Raw genomic sequence first — 17,964 nt, forward strand, 5'->3', positions numbered from 1 at the left:
CAAATTGTGGAATTTCTTCCAAATAAGAATTCAGACTGGAAATTAAAAGTGCTGACTCATGTTTAAACCTCTTTACAATGCCTGCCTGGATCGGCATCCAAGAACTCCCAAAAGAAGCTCACATTCATTCAACCCACCTGCTTGTTCACTTTTGCACCAATATGGGCATGGGTAGTCTTTACCCCCCTCTTCTAGAATATTGCTTATGCAGATCTAGTGTGTGTCTGTCTGTGTGCAGAATTCTAGTGAGCTAAATCTTCCATCATGAAGGTATGAAAACACTCAAAACCTGTAAATAGTTGTGTGCAGACTATGTGTTGGTGTGTGTCTGTGAGAACTAAGTCCTGAAATTTACTTATGAAACACTTGTGTTTTTATTCTGTATTATTGAACCCCCCCCCCCCCCCCCTCCCTAATTCCAACATCCTTCTCTCTCTCTCTGTTTATTTCTTCCGTCCGGTCCAACAAGGAATGCATAGAAATATAATAATTATAAATAAAGCTTAGCCTCAAATACAAAAGGGGTTTATCCAAATAAACTCTGTTTGTCTGAAGATCCATAAACCTGATTGTAACAGTAAAGTCTGTCCAACAGAAGAGGCCTTCAGCTCTGATCTGCTTGCTCAGCTGTTGGACAGGACAAGTTAGAAATAAAATAATAAAAGACAAAGTCACCATCCAATCAGCAATGACCCTTAGTACCTACTTTTTCTTGTCTCTAATTGTAATTCTAATTGTGTTTTTCCCCCAAAATGTTTTATTGTTATTTAGTTAATTTTTTTTGGTTTCTGTGTTTATTTCTAGAATGTCATCTTGTGTCTTTAGTATTTATTCTTTAATTGTCGTTGTGTTTGAGCATGGAGTGATGACTTGGTGAGATTTGCACTTCATCACATGACATGAAATCAATGAGTCGGTTATTTCGCTGTAGTTTTATTACAGCTTTGCTTCAAAGTTACAAACCACACATCTCAGCTACAAAACAGCACAAAATGTGCTGGTATATATAACATACAGTGGCAATGAGACAAATGTACATGACTATCAACAGCATGGTGTGTCAGTGCTGACTGCTCTTGTACAGATCAGGGAGTCTCTAAAAGGCGACTAGTGTGCAAGTCATTCAAAAGTGTTTTTCTCTTATGCTTGGACGCACCAAAGCGCGTTGTTCTTCAAACATTTCACCGACATACTGGCCTTCCTAAGTTTATACGCAGGTTCAAAACGGAGGCCCCTTCCAGACGTCCCGCCCACAACGGGCAAAAGACAGAGATAGAGTTCGGTTGCTAAAGGCGCTCATGGATGCCTGGACTTCCTGTGCATTTGGGCGTAGAGTTGGGGAGCAGGCAGAGGGGAATGTGACAGTCTACATCACGACTCCCAGGGTGCATTTCAGTTTCTGTTCTGCTCCACCCTCACACCCGGCCTGCAGTAACCAGGCCTGGAAACAGCAGAGGTGGGCTTCGCCCCCCCCCAAAAAATTACATTAAAACACACACGAGGAGACACATAGAAAAATAGAATAATTACAAAAACGTTCTGACGAGACTGGAAATGAAACATGAAGGCAGGGAGATGCTCTTGGTCCAGCTTGTGTAACATTCACAAGCTCTGGTTTTTCTGCATTGTTCTAGGTCCTGGAGTGGGTCACAGTGGGGTTAATACTTGGTGAAAGGGGGGCTTTCATGAACCCCGTTGACCCTCTTCTGGGCTAAACCTGCCGTCACAGATCCCCGTTTTGCTACACCTATGGTTGGGAGTTTCCTCTGGTTTGCTGCAGACTCCTGCACGCCGCTGAGCCACAACAAACACACAAACAGCCAGAAACCGCTTCAAAGCTGCTGACTCATTGAATAACAATAGGGCTGCAAAGCAGCAACTTTTGAAGAGAGCAACCACAAGGTGCAATGGAAACCCTGCAGCTCTGCATGATGGGGGATGTAGTGCTGCCTCAGTCTGTCAGAACAAGGATATAAAGACTATTCGTTAAAATCTGCAATAAATGGAACTTGTATCATGAAAGTTGTCACTGAGCAAAGGTGCACGTCTGTTCCCACGGTTCTACGGCTCTGAGCCTCCAATCTCAGCCAACACAATCTTTATGGGCATCATTTTAAAGATCCTGACAGTCTTTAGAAAAACACTAGAAAAGCTCCGTAACCTTTTGTGATTCCCACTTTTTTAATAGCACCTGTGCCGTTTTAAGTGGAGGCTTGACTACACGTCATATGCAGAAATGAAGGGGCGGGGCTTTGCCCCCCTTTAAGAAGTACAATGCTTTCTGTCCGAGTTCATAAAGTGTTCATATATTATCCTATAGCTCTGCTCTTTTGGCTTGAAGTTGAAGTGTACTCTGCAAACATTAGCAAAAAACAATAAATAATATACTTTAAGGAAAGATTATGAGATTGTCGCCACTGAGGTCATCGTCCAGTTTAAAGGACTTTAAATGCAGACACTGCTGTGAGCCTCAAAACCCCACAGATAACAGTGACATGCAAATGCATTCATGACACACGCGTGTAAGCACCTGCCTTTGGGCTCTCTGTCATACATGTAGGGGGAAAGCAGCAGCTTTGAAGGCTGCAGGGAATCAAATACATACAAATAAAAAGAAAAAACAATGATCCCAGACAGCCTGATAGGAACATTTTTATCACAACCTTTTTTTTTTTTTTTTTTTGTAAAAATAAAACTCTTAAAAAACTAATTCAAGGGGCACATGACTGTTGAGCTGGGCCTGTTCTGGAATAACGGCTCTCTTGGAGCAGAAGTTAAAAAGTGGCGGTAAAAGGTGTTTAAAACGCCACATGGGGGGTTTTCCTACGGGACCCCTCGTAAACACAACTGGATCGTCCCGGAGAACCCCACGAGTGGCGGCAGACGCTCCACCAGCCTCACACACACACCAACACACGTGTGCGTACATCTATCAACACCGGCTTCCATTGTCTTTCTGTGGGGATGACACACGAGTGTCTGCCGGCAGGAATCCCAACAAGCTCCGCCCGGGTGAGTGGGTCCGCCTGCTGGTTCAGGAGCCAGAGTCCGGCTGGGGTGGAGTCTCTGCTGATTGGCTGTGGGAGCTGCGACCCTCTCTGCTCAGATCCTCAGTCAGCTCGCCCATGTCCATGTCTGGCAGGTCCTCTTCTAGAGGAGCAGCGGCTACATCTTCACAGTACACACACTCCTGAGGAAAAACACACCGCGCTCAGTCTGTGCTCTGGAGCTACAAGGCTGGTCAGCGTCCGTCCGTGTGATGCTCACCTTCACATTGATGGCTGCAGGCAGACCCCCCCTCCTCATCCAGGGATGCTCCTCCACCAGCTCCCGCCGCTGGTCTGAGGTGAAGTGAGGCTGGCTTTTCTGCATCTGCCTCAGCTGCTCCTTATCTTCTCGCAGAACCCTCTGGATGTCTCTGGGGGTTAGAGGGGGCGACGCAGAGGGCTATGAGTGACCCCACATCAGATGTAAAACAGAAAAGGAAGCGTTCCAGCTCACCTGGACGGCATCTGGTACGTCATCATGACCTTCTCATCTGCGTTGGCCATCAGCAGCCAGAGCGGCTCTTGCAGGACACATTTGATGAAATGCTCCCCCTCTTCATGGGCTGCGGCTTTGACCTGTGACTTGGTGCATCCGGAGGCTCCTTCTCCCCTCATTTTGGCTTTCCCGTTGGGATCATGCTCCAGGGAGTCGACGCTGCCAAAGTACTTGCTGGTGTTGCTGCTCCCTGCATGCAGTCACGGTAAAGAAAACGTCATCAGCTTAAAAGAAGACTTTTCTATATTTACCCAAGGAAATGTTTAAACCACCTAAAAACTGCTTTGTTCCGTCCTCATGAAGGACTTCTGAGCTTATTTTTAACCTGCACACATTAGCTACTGAGCATGCCCAGAAACGTGGTTTTGTTTACAGAGTACATCACGTTTAAGAGGCACAAAATGCATTTAAATCTTGGGAAAATGTGACGTTTTCTCTTGTGATGATCCACTGAATTCTCAGCTGACCTGTTTGGCTGGCAGATGCTTCGCTGGCAGAGGTTTGGCAGCCGGAGCCGGATCCAGAGCCCATGGAGCCAGAGGTGGCCGATCCGGTGCCAGAGTGAGAGTCCTCCTGTTTCTGCAGCAGGAGGTCCAGGAGGTCACAGGACGAGGATTTATCGTCACTGTGCGCACCATCGCATGGAGACTCCACCTGAAAGGCAGCCGGGGGTAAATGTGCTGCTGCGCCCCCACAGAGTGTCTGTGAATCCCACTGCAGGTCTCACCTGTTGGGGATCGTCGGCCTTGGCGGCGCCTCCGTTCTTTCCCATATATGAGGCGCCGGCTGCAGTGCCGGCCTGGCCTCCAGCAGGGGGCGCCGTGTTGTCCTGCCGTTCCACTGAGCGCTGGCCCTCCTCCATGATCAGCAGGTTGAGCTGCAGGGGAGAACTGCAGCGGGACTCAAAGAGCGGCGGTGACGTGGTGGGCTCTCGTGCTCCGGAGGCCGGGGTGGAGGAGCGGGACGCGGCGCCTTCTCTGGGCTCCACAGCAGGAGCTTTGGGGAGTTCTGGAGCCATGGCGTAGGGGAAGGGTTGAGGCGGGAACGGGGCCTGAGCCACAAACTGAGTTTGCACGGCGAAAGATGGCTGGGGCGCAAAGGGCTGCTGGGTAGTGTAGGCAGCCTGAGGGCCCTGGAAGGGCTGCTGGGCGGTGAAGGGGGGGGGGGAGAAGGCCGTTTGCACAGGATAGGGCTCCTGGCTGCTGAAGGGGGGCTGTGTTTGCAGGGCGTAGGCTGGCTGCGAGGCGGGAAAGGGCTGCGGGGCAGAGTATGCGGGCTGGGTCTGCTCTGTGAAGAAAGCGGGTCTCGGGGCAGATCCCATCTGACCCAACTGTCCTATTTGAGGGAAGAGGTAGTTTGGCAGCACCAGAGCAACGACGGGCGTCACAATGGGGGTCGGGAAGGGGGCTGCTGGAGCCGGAACCTGGGTGTTTGGCACTTCCCCAAAGCCGGCGGGAAGAGACGGGTCAGGGCGGGGGGCCTGAGTTGGGGCGGCGGGTGTTGGGGGGTAGAGCGGGTATGCGGGAACCATGGTGGGGTAGGAGACGCTGAAGGCGGACTGAGAGGCCTCAGACGGGGACCATGAGGTCTGGTTGAGACCCTGGAGAGGGGGACGAGGTCTGCGGTTGGACACGGCGCTGTCGGATGAGTCGGGATGCTTCATTCGGGGCTTCTTGGACTTGCGGTTGCGGTAGTTGCCTTTCTTGGTGGTGGTTGCAGTTTCAGGCTTGGTGATGCTTTGTTTGGCAGCGCCTCGAAATCCAGATGTTTCTGGGTTGAGGGGAGGAAAAGATGACGGAAAGTTAGTTTAGGCAACTGCTAGTAGTCAGACCCACAGACAGACCCCCTCCAATGATAATTGTGTTTTGGTGGATTGAACATGAGGCATCTTCATCGTGACGGAGGACATATATTAAAGATGATTTAACTCTAAATTGCACTTCTGAGTATTTTTTTATGCAAATCGTTGTAAATCAGGAGCAGACAAAAAAAAATGCAGTTTGGAAAGATCGTATATGTGACGCAGAAACTACAGTGGGCGGGGCAAAGTCGTAAGACGAGCTGTTTTCTGGCCCATGAGTGAGCCGCTCTGGAGTGTCAACCGCTTTGGCGGTGCCGGCAGTACCTGCAGCGTTGGCCGGACTCCTCTGTCGGTGCAGGTGGGAGGAGCCTTCCCTCTGGAGGCTCCTGGCGCTGCGCAGCTCTCGGCAGCGGTTCAGGAAGGCCTGCTCCTCCTTCTGGGTGTGTGCGGCCAGCACCTGCTTCGTCAAGCCCAGCCTTTTGTAGGCCTCCTTCTCTTGGCTGGGGGGGGACACCACGCTGACGGGGGCAGCGGGAGGCGCGGGGCTCTCTGCAACGTCCTCGATGATCTCTGCGACACAAAAGCACGCTGTGATGTCAAAGAACAACACACTCAGTGGTGTTTGTCACTCTGTCAGGACCTCACCTGACTCCGGCTGAGGCTTTTTGTCGCCCACGTGCACGATGGTGCTGCTGTAGCTGCACTGTGACGTGATGGACACCACGCTTTCAGCCTTGCTAGGCAGCGTCAGGGGAGCCAGCGTGCCCCCCACCACAGGAGCTGCCCCGGATGGAGGTTTCTTAGGTGCCTTCAGGTTGGACAGGCCTGACTGCGTGTCTAGCAGAGGATCTGGGGGTGGAGAGAATCGTTGCTTCATGTCAGCACATCTCAGCGCCCATGCAGGGACAGGAAGCACGGCGGTCCGGCGTACCTGGGTGGGCGCCCTGCATGCCGTCCTCTGAGCCCTTCTTGTCATCGTCAGAGTTGGAGGAGGTGGTGTTGGAGGAGAACTGGTACTTCCGTTTCACTGTAATAGGGATGTTGCAACTCTCCAGATACCTTTGAATAAAACCAAAAAGGTCTGAATATCCTCTCCAGTCATCCTCTGATCTGTTTTCAGTGTCCCCTGTGGGCTTTTAGTGACGACAATGCCGTTAAATCAAAATCCTGTCGTTTTCTAGCACATAGTTTCTGCAGGAGTTTATTAGAAATTGTGGGCGTGACCATTAGCAACCCCAGAACGCTTTTATGTCTCATATCAACCCACAAGCAACCCCACCGCCCTTCCCTTTCCCATTGCTGAAAGCTCTGTTGCGATCTTTCTCAAACAGCATCGTTTGTCTGCTCCCGACTCAAAAAACTGCCGTTTTAATCTTAATTTTCTTTATAAATGTCCTCCCTCATGAGCAAAATGAGTTAGAAAGACGGTTCTGACTGGAGCGGGCCTTTCCTCTCATGACATTCTAGGTTGTGTCATCTCTTTACCTGATGACGCTGTCCAGGCAGCTGATCTGCTGGTACGAGCAGACGCTCTGGTCTTTGCAGGCAAAGTCCTCCATGCTGGCTGCAGGGCCGTCTCTGACGTGGACGGGGGGGGACGAGTCCCTCGTGCGAACCGCACAGTGTTTCTGAGCTGCTCCAGGCGAACAGAGAGAGAAGAAACGTTAGACGCTTTTCAGAACCCCCTAAAGAATTTGGTCCTTTTGAGCCCAGAAGACATTTTTCTGCTGAACTTTGTCTTTGCTTCCCATCAAAAGAGCAAGTAGCAGACTCAGAATTGCAAATACATTTGGATTCTTTTACATCCATTTTCAAGACATGATTTCAACAACAGTTTTGACCATTGACTGTATATGAGAAGTGGACTGAGTGACCCCTCCCCCTGGCGTTGCAAACAGGAAGTACCTGCTGGCTCCAAGAAGCCAAAACCCCACAGACTTTTATAGAGAAACAATCAGCTGTTCCTCAATCATTCTATTGGTCAGGAGAGCTGTTCTGGATCAGACGCCTTTTTTTACATCTTCTAATAATACAATTTTGTCATTTTGAGTTCTTCGGGTCATAAACTGACCAATCCGTGGTCTGTGGTCATGTGGTTTCGCGGTAAATGCTCAAAAAATTTGACTGATGGATTCTCCTGAGCCGGCTTTTAGTGGAAGGGGTGTGGCCTTCCAAAAAGCTCACTCCTGATTGGTGAGAGTGGTTTCCATCCAAAGAAAGGCTCAGACCAGGGGTGGGCAATTCCAGGCCTCGAGGGCCGGTGTGTCTGCATGATTTCCAGATAGTCTTGCCCTACTCATGTCTGATTACCTGGTTCAGGTGTGTCCAGCCAATTAGAACATGCCAGAGCAGGGTATGCTGGAAAACATGCAGGAATGCGGCCCTCAGTGCCCACCTCTGGCTCAGACCAACTCGGACCCATCACTGCTACTGACTCCATCTGGCTCCAACATGGCGACATCCATACCACAAAACACTGCCAGAAGTAAACCGTTTTCTATGGATGACGTCACGCTCACCCAGTCCAGGTCTCATCTACAGTCAATGGTTTTCAGCTGCTGCCAGTGTGAACAAAAACTAATGATAAAAGTGAAAACAAAAGAGGGAAGGAACTCACTGTCTGCTGCTTTTCTCTGGTCGTGTCTGGACGGCCACGCTGAGCATGAGGAGGAGTGCAGGCCGACCTGCGCGTCCTGGTTCTTCAGCATGTGGACTCCTTTGCAGATCTCTTGGAACGTCCTGGAGGGCTTGGTCTTGCACGTCTCCTCTGCTGCGTTTGCCGCTGGGAGGTTGCCGTTGCTTTCGCTGGACGAGCTGATGCTCACCTGCTGCTCATGAGAACCGTTGCTGCCGAGGCTTCCGTAGCCGCTGGAGCCCATGTTGTGAACCGGCTGCAGAGAAAACAAACGTGGTGTTAAACGCCAAACGTCTTCAGGGTCTGGTCGTAAAGGCTGCCCAGCTCACCTGAAGTAACAGTCTGTGGATCTGCTCGCTTATTTCTTGGATGTCGGAATCCATCATCTTCCCTTCGTGGAAAGCCGGAGCTGCAAAAACATCTTCGTTGACGGGTCCCCTGAAAGCAGGTCGAGCGCCGTCACTCATCCCGTTCAGAGCCAGAGCAAAGTGGGCAAAGCCGAAGCACAAGCAGGGAAATACTCACATGCGCACTTTGTGCCTGCCGATAACAAAGGAGACCTTGCGGCTCCAGGGGTTGACAAAGCTGGACCAGCTGGTGTCGATGGTGATGTATTCGCCGTTTCTCGCACAGAAGCGGATGGAAGAGTGGTCGAACGCCTGACCAGCGTACTGCAGAACTATGGAAGGAGAAGAAGCAGCGGCGGTGAGTCTCCCAGGAAGCCCAGAAGGATCCTGAAGCTCTTGAATGCAACACTCTGGCTGGTTTCAGCAAAGGCTCCTTACTCTTGCGATGTACGGCCAGCATCAGGGGGCGGTCGCTCGGGTGCAGGTTGAGAAGCACCGGTGTCCCAATCAGGTCCTGGGGGAGGTAGCCCAACAGAGGCACGGCCCTTTTGGAGAAACCAGAGCAAGGCGTCATCGAACGGCAACAGCGCACGTCACAGCGGCAGAGAAAGCAGCCAGAGAACCCACCTCTCATCCACATCCTGGAACACACAGTTGGGGGTGTGTGTGGTGGTGAAGATCCTTTTGTCCGGGGGTATTCTGGGGGCTGAAAGGGACACGGAAGACATATTTGCAGATGAAACATCCAAACCAAGCAGCTTTTTAAAGCATCTCCAGACCTTCTGATCTTTTTGGACCATTAAAAATGAAAAACAAAACTATAATGATGAGGCTCATATTAATGTAACCATTTATTAGTTCTGTTTTTTTAATGACCTTTTCCTGAGGCTTAAACTTTGCAGACGGTCCCTCAGCAGCCGTCTCATATCTTTTTTCTATTGATCAGCCTTTGTAGGTCGTTGATGGCATTAAAACAACCCAATAGACACACTTGCTGTCAGTTTAAACATGAACTTATTGAGTCTGTGAATATCCTGATAACTGTGTGCTTCTTGCTCTAAATAGGGTTGTTTTCTGCTGCACTTCACGGATACTAAATGTCGTGATGCGGTCATGATATCCAGACTTCTAAGGCATTGATTTGATAATAATGAGCTGGAAATACCCAGAGCTGATCAAAACAAGAATAGAACACAGTTTCATCAGCGTCCCTGATCAGCACACAGCATCCGATTCTGAAGGCGTCTGAATCGACTCTGATAACGAGGTCAGATCAGTCATCCCTGGATTATTCTAGTGGTTGTTTTTTGGGGCGGTCTAAGTGAATTCCTCCTGTCAATCACACAAAAATAGAATCTTTCTTGGAAATCTACACCATGCGAATATTCTGCCTGTCTTCTGCCTTGTGCTGCAGGGGTTGGTGTTTTTCCCCACGGCACAGCATCCACTGCCGACCCACATGTCGTGGGGAAGAAGCAGAGCAGCTGCTGGTAGAGCTGTGACGGTCTGGGATTTTTGATCACCGCGGTGATGCTGTGATCGTCACACCCCTAGCTGCTGCTGCATGGTTTAAAAGAAGCCGTGATTCATCTGACGTCTGAACTCAGCAATGACTCTCGTTCTCTTGGCTGAGACACAGAATGCAGCATCTGGACGCTTTCTCCTCCTCCTTGTGGCGCCTCACGGTCAAAGGGGCTCACCTTCGTAGCCGGAGTGCACCCTCTCAGCCAGCAGCAGGCAGCAGAACTGCTCCTCAGACAGCTCGGCGTCCTGCACCTTCATCAGGTACGGCGTCATGCGGAAAGGGTAGTACTGCAGGTCCCCCTCGCGCTCCTTCCCACCGCTGCAACGGGAAGACGGCGCCGTGAGACAAACGTCTGAAAGTGCGTTTCATCTTCATTTCAGAGCTGTCTGGACGTTTCTAGCCAAAGGGGTTTGAACTCACGAAACGATGCCGTTTGTGTCAGAGAAGAGCTCTGCATTAGCTTCCCTTTTATTGTGTATTTATGGATGTTTAAAAATAACTGTTGCTTTGTTAAATTCTAGTGTTTTGAACAAGGAAATGGACTAAACGCTCCTGCAGAGCTTTGGCTTTCTGTTACGAATGCCTTTATAATGAGATGTCGGTCTCTTATCATGAAAGACAGTAGATGGATGAATAAATAAATAAATAATAATAGAGCTCGGCAGGAAGTTGAGGTGTTGCTAAATTTATCAACAAGAGGTAATATTTCATCTGGCCACTAGATGGAGACAAAACGTTTCTCTGCCATTCTGCCCTCCAGCTGAGGACTGTCTGAGCAGAAAACTATGGTGGCCGTGAAGGGTCACAAAAATGACATTTTAGATTTCGCAACACAAAATGACACACTGCAATTAGCCAAAACACTAAAAAAATTAACTCAAAACACAACAGTTTTACTCAAAACGGAACACAAAGTTGCGTTCCGTTTTGAGTTAAAGTGTTGTGTTGTGAGTTATTGTGTGCTGTGAGCTATTTTTTTAGTTTTGTGACGAATTGTAGTGTGTCATTTTGCTTTGTGAAATCAGAAGTGTTGTGAGTAGAAAACCTCAAAGATGCGCCGCGATCACTCACCTGATGCGACAAAAGAAGGATTTCTCCTGCATGCACTCCGTGGGGGACGACTCTGTGCAAGAAAGCAAAACCTGTGGTGAGCATCTGCATTTCAGCCGGCCCGGCTTCTGCTCGCCCGCCTGTTCGGAGTATTGAAAAGGTTTTAAAACCCCGTCTGATGGAGGGAAGCCCAGGAACTCTGACTAAAACAACCCTGAAGTTCTGCTGGACTGAGCATCTTCTACAAAGTCTTTGACTGAGCTGATTCAACACAATTGGAATACATGTCATTTATTTGTGCCACTCTTTGTTCTAAAACTACAGTTTTCCACACAAACAGGGATTTAAACACAACAAAAGCAGAACTTTCAAAGGTAAAATGGTAAATTCTTAAATTACAAACTGCTTCATGTCTGAAAAATACAAGAAAATAATAAAGATGAACTGATTTGATTGGTCAATACTGTGTAATGATTGAATTGGATGCAATATTTTTTTAAATCTAGTCTTTGTCAAATGACAAACAGAAACCACAGACAATCATGGGATTCATTCCAATTAAGAATGTTCCTATCTGCCCTTCAGATCAAAGCCCATTCCAAATGCTTTTGAGACTTTTGCTGAACACATTGAATGGAAGGAGCCGCTCTGGTCACAGTTTCTGTCGGCATCCATATGTGATCCCACATTCAGCTGATCTTCCAGGGTTCTGTTTTTAGGCGAGTGACTCGGCGTGTTAATAAAATACGTGTTAAGGATGGGGAGACATGTGCGTGTGTAGGTGATGTGGGTCATGCTACATGTGGCTTTGCAACGTGCTGGCATTTGGAGCTCCACAGATCCACGGTGAAGACATCCCACATGCGTACCTGCTCCGGTGCACATGCTCCATGACGGGAGGCGGTAGGGCGTGGTGAAGCTGTAGAACACGCTGACGTCCTGCGGCGTCAGGAACTCCACGAACTTGGCGTTCTTGAACACCTCCCTCTTGCAGTTCAGGATGGAAGCAGCCTGGTCGGAGATGTAGACGATCTTCCCAGTGATGAGGGACACGGCGACGGCAAATATGTCCTGCAGGAGTGTCAAAGACATGCAACATTAGTCATGTTTGCTGGGCAAGCATGACGAAGTTGTGTGTTCAACTGCTTCGTGAGGCGCGTGAGGACACTGCTGTCACATGACCACTAGAGGCAGACTCAAAAGATTTCACTTCACACCAAAAATAAGCCCCTTTTCACAAACCTTTTCTACATTTCTTGCTTGGTTTTGTGTTTTTTTCCACTGCCTGAGTCCAAACTGACTCTGTACTAAGTGCTCTGTGTAGACCGTTTGCCATTTTGTGGGAGAAACGCTCTAGAAATGCTCAGAAGTCTGGTGTGCATTGATGCTGACGAGATTGGAGATGATAGACCACAATGCATTGCCTTTGAATGATTTGTCATTCAAACTGGTTCTTTTATCATCAGAACCCGGTGGATTCATGAACGGTCATGTGCCGTTTGTGAGCATGCCTCCTCCAAACGGGCAGGATCCGGTCTGAAGGGATCCTTCCTGATCTACAACTACGGATCCGCTTGATCCCTGGGGGAGTCGGCAGCTTTAACAGAAAGCCTCCTGAGACTCTTCTGGAAGGCGGGGAGCCCAGAGCAGACGGTGCCATTGTTCAGCTTTTGACACCAGCTGTGACCGGAGACTGGTGAGGAAGTGCTTTCTAACCGTGAGCTGCAGAGCGGGAAACTCACCGTGTTTTTGAGGGTGTACTCTGACGTGATGGTGTTGATCTCCTCGATGGTGTAGGATGACACATCGAACCCCGGAGGCTGACTGTCATTGATCATCAGCATCTGGTAGTATTCCTCGTTGGCTGCCAAACAGAAGCATGAAAACGTTGCAATGGACTGTTGGAGATTGTGTTCCCAAAGGAAACATTGGATTCAGAAAGGTGACACATTAACGGCGGCCGGGCCTCACCTTTGACCTGTTTGATGCACCGCAGCGCGTACTTGAGCGTGTTGACGGTGCTGGACTTGCCCTTGTTCCTTTTCTCCGAGGGCAGATGCATCTTCAGCTCCTTGAGGGTCTTGAACAGCTCCTTCTGCGTCTTGGCTTTGGCCGACTGCTCGCTGCTGTTGAATGTCAGAGGCAGACACGTGTGCTTCAGGATGACAGCATCTCACCAGCAACGACACAGTCGGTGTTCACGCCGAAGCAGAGCGCGAGGAAGAGGCGTGCGCCCTCTGCCATGGGAACCTGCAGACGTTTCTAGAAAAGGCCAGTCTGGCCGTGTCACTGACCTGCAGCCGCTGGTGGAAGGGTTGTCCTGCTCGGAGCTGACCAGGCTGAAGGCGTTGGAACTGCTCGGAGGGGAGGGACTGTGGGAGTTGGAGCTGGAAAACACAAAACCTTTCCTTTATTGTTTGAGAAAAAGAGTGAAATGTTTTTAAAACTCCAGAACTTGCTGTGGAGCGGCACAAAGTGCTTTCACATGCATCTATGGACTGTGGTGTCCAACCGAAACTCTGGTCTTTGGCGACAGCGGCTCCATTATGACCTTCTTCCTGCTTGACGCTCTAACAGCCATGAGAGGCTGGGTCTGTGTGCAACCAACCAAGTCCCATTTCCCATAGTCCTTGTGTCTACATGCTCTCCAAAGGCCTTCATGGATCTGCATGTCTGACAGTGGATGATCAGAATGGAGCAGAGCAGCTTTGGCCCCGCCCACTGTAGGTTCACCGTCAAACCGACTACCTTTTTCAAACGGCTTCCTCTCGACTCGTGTTGGTGACATGAATTCATCGAGCGCAGCTTCTCACATGACGAGCAAACGAAAGCTTCCCATGAAACTGCATTTGTGCTGCCGGGACTCAAAAAAAGGCTTCGTTTTCACCACCAAGCTGCAAGCATTTGTTCCTAGGAAGACGCATGTGGTCATGCCTACGACACGTTAAGGTCACGGCATTCCTGTGCAAAAAGCAGCTATTTGATGCTGTTTTCCATGTCATTAGATGTATTTGTGAATGTTTTGACGCTTAATGAAGAAAGTGGTCGACCCGTCCGAGTGCTGAGGAGGCCGTCTCCACCCATCAGGGCAGTTGTGACGGAGGCAGTGGATCCATTTACCCACAGAGACTATGGCATGATCAGATAAACCTGCAGCAGGTGGGTTGTGGAATCTCAGTGAGGACATGTCATCACGGTTTCTTCTTCTCCACGTCCCCATGAGGACAAAGGAGGAAACACAGCAGCACTAGTTATGCAACAAAACACTTTCTAGTCGTTGATCCCCTTTTTCCAGACTGCTGGTTGGAGTGACAGACAGACGCCAGGGCCGTGTGAAAAAATAAAAAAGGTACAGAAATCGATGAATCAAGGCTATTCAAGGTCCTGCAAGTAACAAGACGAGAAAGAATTGAATCAGTTTAAACCCGTTTTGCACAGACTTGAATCCTAATTGAAGTTAAATATAAAACAGCATGAATGAGACTGACTGCTGGAAGAGTCTGGATCTAAAGGCCTCCTGGTAACAGGGTTTGGTGTGGATCATGACCTCAGTGTGAGGATTCCTGGCTGCAGACATGACTCAGGGTTCTGTGACCTTTACCGCCTTGACCTACACGGCGTGTCCCCTGCAGGGAGAGCTAAAAAGGTGATTCTGTGCACGGACAGACAGTGGCTCACCTCTTGTTGCTCCCTGAAGACTCCAGAAGAGCCGAATCCTTTCCGTTGCCGTTGGAGCTCACCACGGACTCGTTGCAGTGGGACTCGTTACCGTGCGACTCGTTTCCGTGGGATTCGGTCCCGCTGCCGCTCGAGCCGCTGCCGCCCATCTCTACATCCTCGTGCAACGCCGGCCGCTGCCGCTTCCTGTCGTCGTGGGGGGAGCCCAGCAGGGCTGCATTTTCGTGGCTGCTGTCGCTGCCTTCAGAGGCCAGTCCCAGGTCAGGGTCGAGCTCCACGCCGCCCTGACCGCCACACGCGTTGCCGTAACTGCTGGCCATGCGCTGCAATTGGCTCATAGAGCCACAAAGAGGGCCCTGCTCTTCCTTAGTCTGGAATCCGCTCCGTCCCGGTGCTGCTGGCTGCCGGACAGAGCTGAGAACCGCTTCTGCTTTGGATCCTCCTAATTAAAACGGCCCCAAAGGCGGAGAGTGGCAGATCAGGGAACTGTTTACATGGCAAAAGCATGAGGTGTGAGACCCTGGGAGGCAAAGGAGGAGGAGGCTTCAGAAGACCAGGGGGGGGCAATCTGGGAGGGAGGGAAGAGAAAAGGGAAATTACTCAGAGCAATAATTCAGAGCACTTTCAATGAATAGAAAAAGCCTGAAACCTCATGAAAAGTCCAGCAGGCGTCACCCTGATGCAGACGGCCGGCTGTCTCTGCACGCCGATAAAAATCAAAGGACAGAGAGGCCTGTGATGTCACACACCGCCATCCTGCTTTCATAATAAGAGCAGCACACAGGCCTGCCCTCCCTGAGGGGGGGTTAAGCCTCTGACCACGGTGATCCAGATCCTTAACAAGCATCAACAACATGAAGCTGCTGAGACTGCTGAGGCGTCACGGTTACAAACACGTTACCAGGCTGGCGACAACAGCCGGGAACGCTCAGGTACTTCAGGCACAGACGCTTTGGACAATTTAACTGGAAGAATATAGCAAACATAGGATTTTCTGTGTGACAGATTGAAGAATCAAGATTTAAACAAGCAGCAGCTGGTTTCATTCATTCACAGCTGCTCTGTACCCCCCATCGCACGCCGACACCCCCAGGTCCACAGTTCTCAACCTCTTAGGTCATTGATTACAGCTTGATGACCTGTTGCACCTTTAGAAAAGGACACTTTTCATTTTCACATGAATTAATAACATATCTAGAGGTGGCAAAGATAAAGACATCAGCCATGTCAAAGTCTCACAAACGCCTTCATGTGGATTTTAAATTGTGCACCAATGAGCTTCCAGAAGAAGAAAGGAGCTTCTTGCCGGTAGATCTTGACCCCCGTCACCCTGCTGCCTCTTTATTTGACTTGTGTTGATTTCTCTGCCAGAAACCCACCAGATTTCCCAAACCCACCTTCCTGGTTACGGCAAAACACCAGGAACAACCGGGAACGGGACACGGCGGATCTGACATTTAGCACACACACACACACACACATCTGGATGAGCCCGTCACCAATAGATGGATGAAACATTCAAAGCAGGCGCCACCATTTGGAAGAATCCAATTTTAAAACATGGGATTAAAACCTCCTTTAACTTTCCCTCACAGCTGTAACAAACCGTGTCATGGTAGTTCATAGCATAAAGCTGGACTTACCTGAGACCCTGACCTCTACGACCTCCACCAGAAACAGCCACACCCACTCCTCAAAACCCTCCAAACGTCAAACAGGCATGAATGGGAAGAGCCAGAGATCAGCAGGAGCCGTTCTGCCTCCAAGTGAGCTCAGAGCCGGCGGCCCCGGCGGCCCCGGCGGCACAGATCTGGGGCATTACACAAGCCCTGCTCCAGTCACATGGATGCAGCGATCAGCACAGCGCTGACAGATCTGTTTCATAAAGCCTGCAGCCTCCCACCAATCACTGCCGTTCTTCTTGAACTTTCCCACTGAAATACTGACATTATAGCCCATGACTCTGTTGCTCCCAATGCATGAAAAAATACACTTTTGTCATGATTTTGAAACACAACACGACAAAAAACACAAGTGACAGTTTTTCTGCTTAATCAGGAAAAACCGTCTACATGAGGATTCCTTGAAAGTGACCACACCAGGGAAGTTACATGACACTTTGTGTTTCATACAGCACCACACGGGCCTGCAGAGCAGCACATTCACGCTGTTATGCAAGATTCAGCATGCAAATGGAGACATAGGAAACGTCTTAGTGATTTCACACAAATAGCAGCTTCAGCTGCTGCTACTTCACTCCAGGTTGTTTAGATGTGTGTGTGTGTGTGTGTGTGTGTGTGTTCGCCTCTCACACACATACACATGCGTTGTGGTTACATTTGGACAGGTAGAGAAAGCAGAAGAGGTTCTTTTATTTAGTTTGGTGGGCCTTTAGATTAAAAAAAAACACATTTTTTACTAAAGTAAAAGTGTGTTCTGTTTGTGTAAGAAAAGCTAATGAGGCTTGAAAAGCTTTTTTTTCTAGTTAAACCGACTTTTCTTGTGAAAGGTCAGAGTTTTTCTACGCAACCTAACAAAATAAACTTTTAACTTTTCTTTCTTTTTTACTAATTAATGACATACGTAAATGTCAGCTGATAAAAACTAACGATAAAGCCCCCAAACTTCAGCAAAAGGAATCCGCCCCTCCCACTTCCCATTGACCTGCTATAGAAATCCACACACGTTGACCTGCAATCCACAGCACGGTACACTGACACAGTTATGTAAAAGTGGCCGTTTCCATCAAATGTGGCCCCCAAACGCTCGCTTTTCACACCAGAAAGGCTCGTTGGACGAGCCGATGTCAGTCTGTTTCACGTATGTGCACCGGGGGGGGGGGTTCAGGGAAGCGCTTTTGGGCGAAAAAGGGCAATAAGTAGAGCGTTTAGGGAAATCGCGCATGCGCAGTTCGCTATTTTGTTATGCAACTTATTTTTCACGCTTTAAGACTGAATGGAGGGAGAAAATGAAAACCTACCTACGTGTCAGGTGAAGGATTCGCCTCTGCGTTCGTCTACGACGAAAACCGGGAGAAAGCGCCGCCGGTGAAGACGTTAACCGGAGACGCGCGGTATTCCTGAACGGGAGCCGCTCTCCAGACTGGGTGACACAGTAAGACGCAGCGCCCTCCCAGCTTTCGCCGGTCAGGAGCCACGGACCAATCAGCGAGCGCCGTGCTCGACCTCATTTCAGACTCCTCCCACAGCGCCACCCGATTGGCTGAAAGCGAGGGGTTTCCATGGAGAACGTTACGGAATCGCAGCGTCGGCGTCTGATTGGCCCGGGAGGCTGTCCGTCGCTTTATATAAACAAGTCTCCCCGCGCACGTGGAATCTCATGTTGTGTGGACCGTGGGGCGTTGGAGCCGGCCGGTTACGACAAC

At 49.7% G+C, this 17,964-nt stretch overlaps 1 protein-coding gene across 2 annotated transcripts; it reads right to left on the reverse strand.

Annotated features, from left to right (window-relative positions):
• Positions 1-913: 913 nt before the first annotated feature.
• Positions 914-17,714, reverse strand: per2 (period circadian regulator 2). 2 transcript variants are annotated; one of them, XM_020708536.2, is made up of 22 exons: positions 17,564-17,714; positions 14,580-15,147; positions 13,196-13,288; positions 12,873-13,027; positions 12,644-12,765; positions 11,771-11,972; positions 10,923-10,974; positions 10,027-10,169; positions 8,954-9,032; positions 8,765-8,871; positions 8,505-8,658; positions 8,309-8,417; positions 7,962-8,235; positions 6,830-6,977; positions 6,276-6,403; positions 5,990-6,193; positions 5,669-5,914; positions 4,271-5,313; positions 4,011-4,197; positions 3,502-3,733; positions 3,268-3,418; positions 914-3,190 (listed from the first exon to the last, which is right to left on the reverse strand). In XM_020708536.2, the coding sequence occupies exons 2-22, from the start codon at positions 14,915-14,917 to the stop codon at positions 3,035-3,037; spliced, it is 4,323 nt and encodes a 1,440-aa protein (XP_020564195.1). In that variant the 5' UTR covers positions 14,918-15,147; positions 17,564-17,714; the 3' UTR covers positions 914-3,034. The 2 variants fall into 2 exon arrangements, with proteins under 2 accessions (XP_020564195.1, XP_011481351.2); XM_011483049.3 differs by having other exon boundaries at positions 17,560-17,714.
• Between the last annotated feature and the right edge of the window lie 250 nt (positions 17,715-17,964).

The sequence above is a fragment of the Oryzias latipes genome, chromosome 13 (assembly GCF_002234675.1).
Source record: "Oryzias latipes chromosome 13, ASM223467v1".
NCBI classification, from domain to species: Eukaryota; Metazoa; Chordata; class Actinopteri; order Beloniformes; family Adrianichthyidae; genus Oryzias; species Oryzias latipes.

Excerpts from the sequence above, each read along its gene's own strand:
- per2 (XM_020708536.2), bottom strand. The coding sequence starts at position 14,917 with ATGAGCCAATTGCAGCGCATGGCCAGCAGTTACGGCAACGCGTGTGGC. Across the intron at positions 13,028-13,195 it reads CCTTCCACCAGCGGCTGCAG|CAGCGAGCAGTCGGCCAAAG; the intron begins GTCAGTGACACG and ends GACATTCAACAG. Across the intron at positions 12,766-12,872 it reads GTGCATCAAACAGGTCAAAG|CCAACGAGGAATACTACCAG; the intron begins GTGAGGCCCGGC and ends TCTGTTTGGCAG.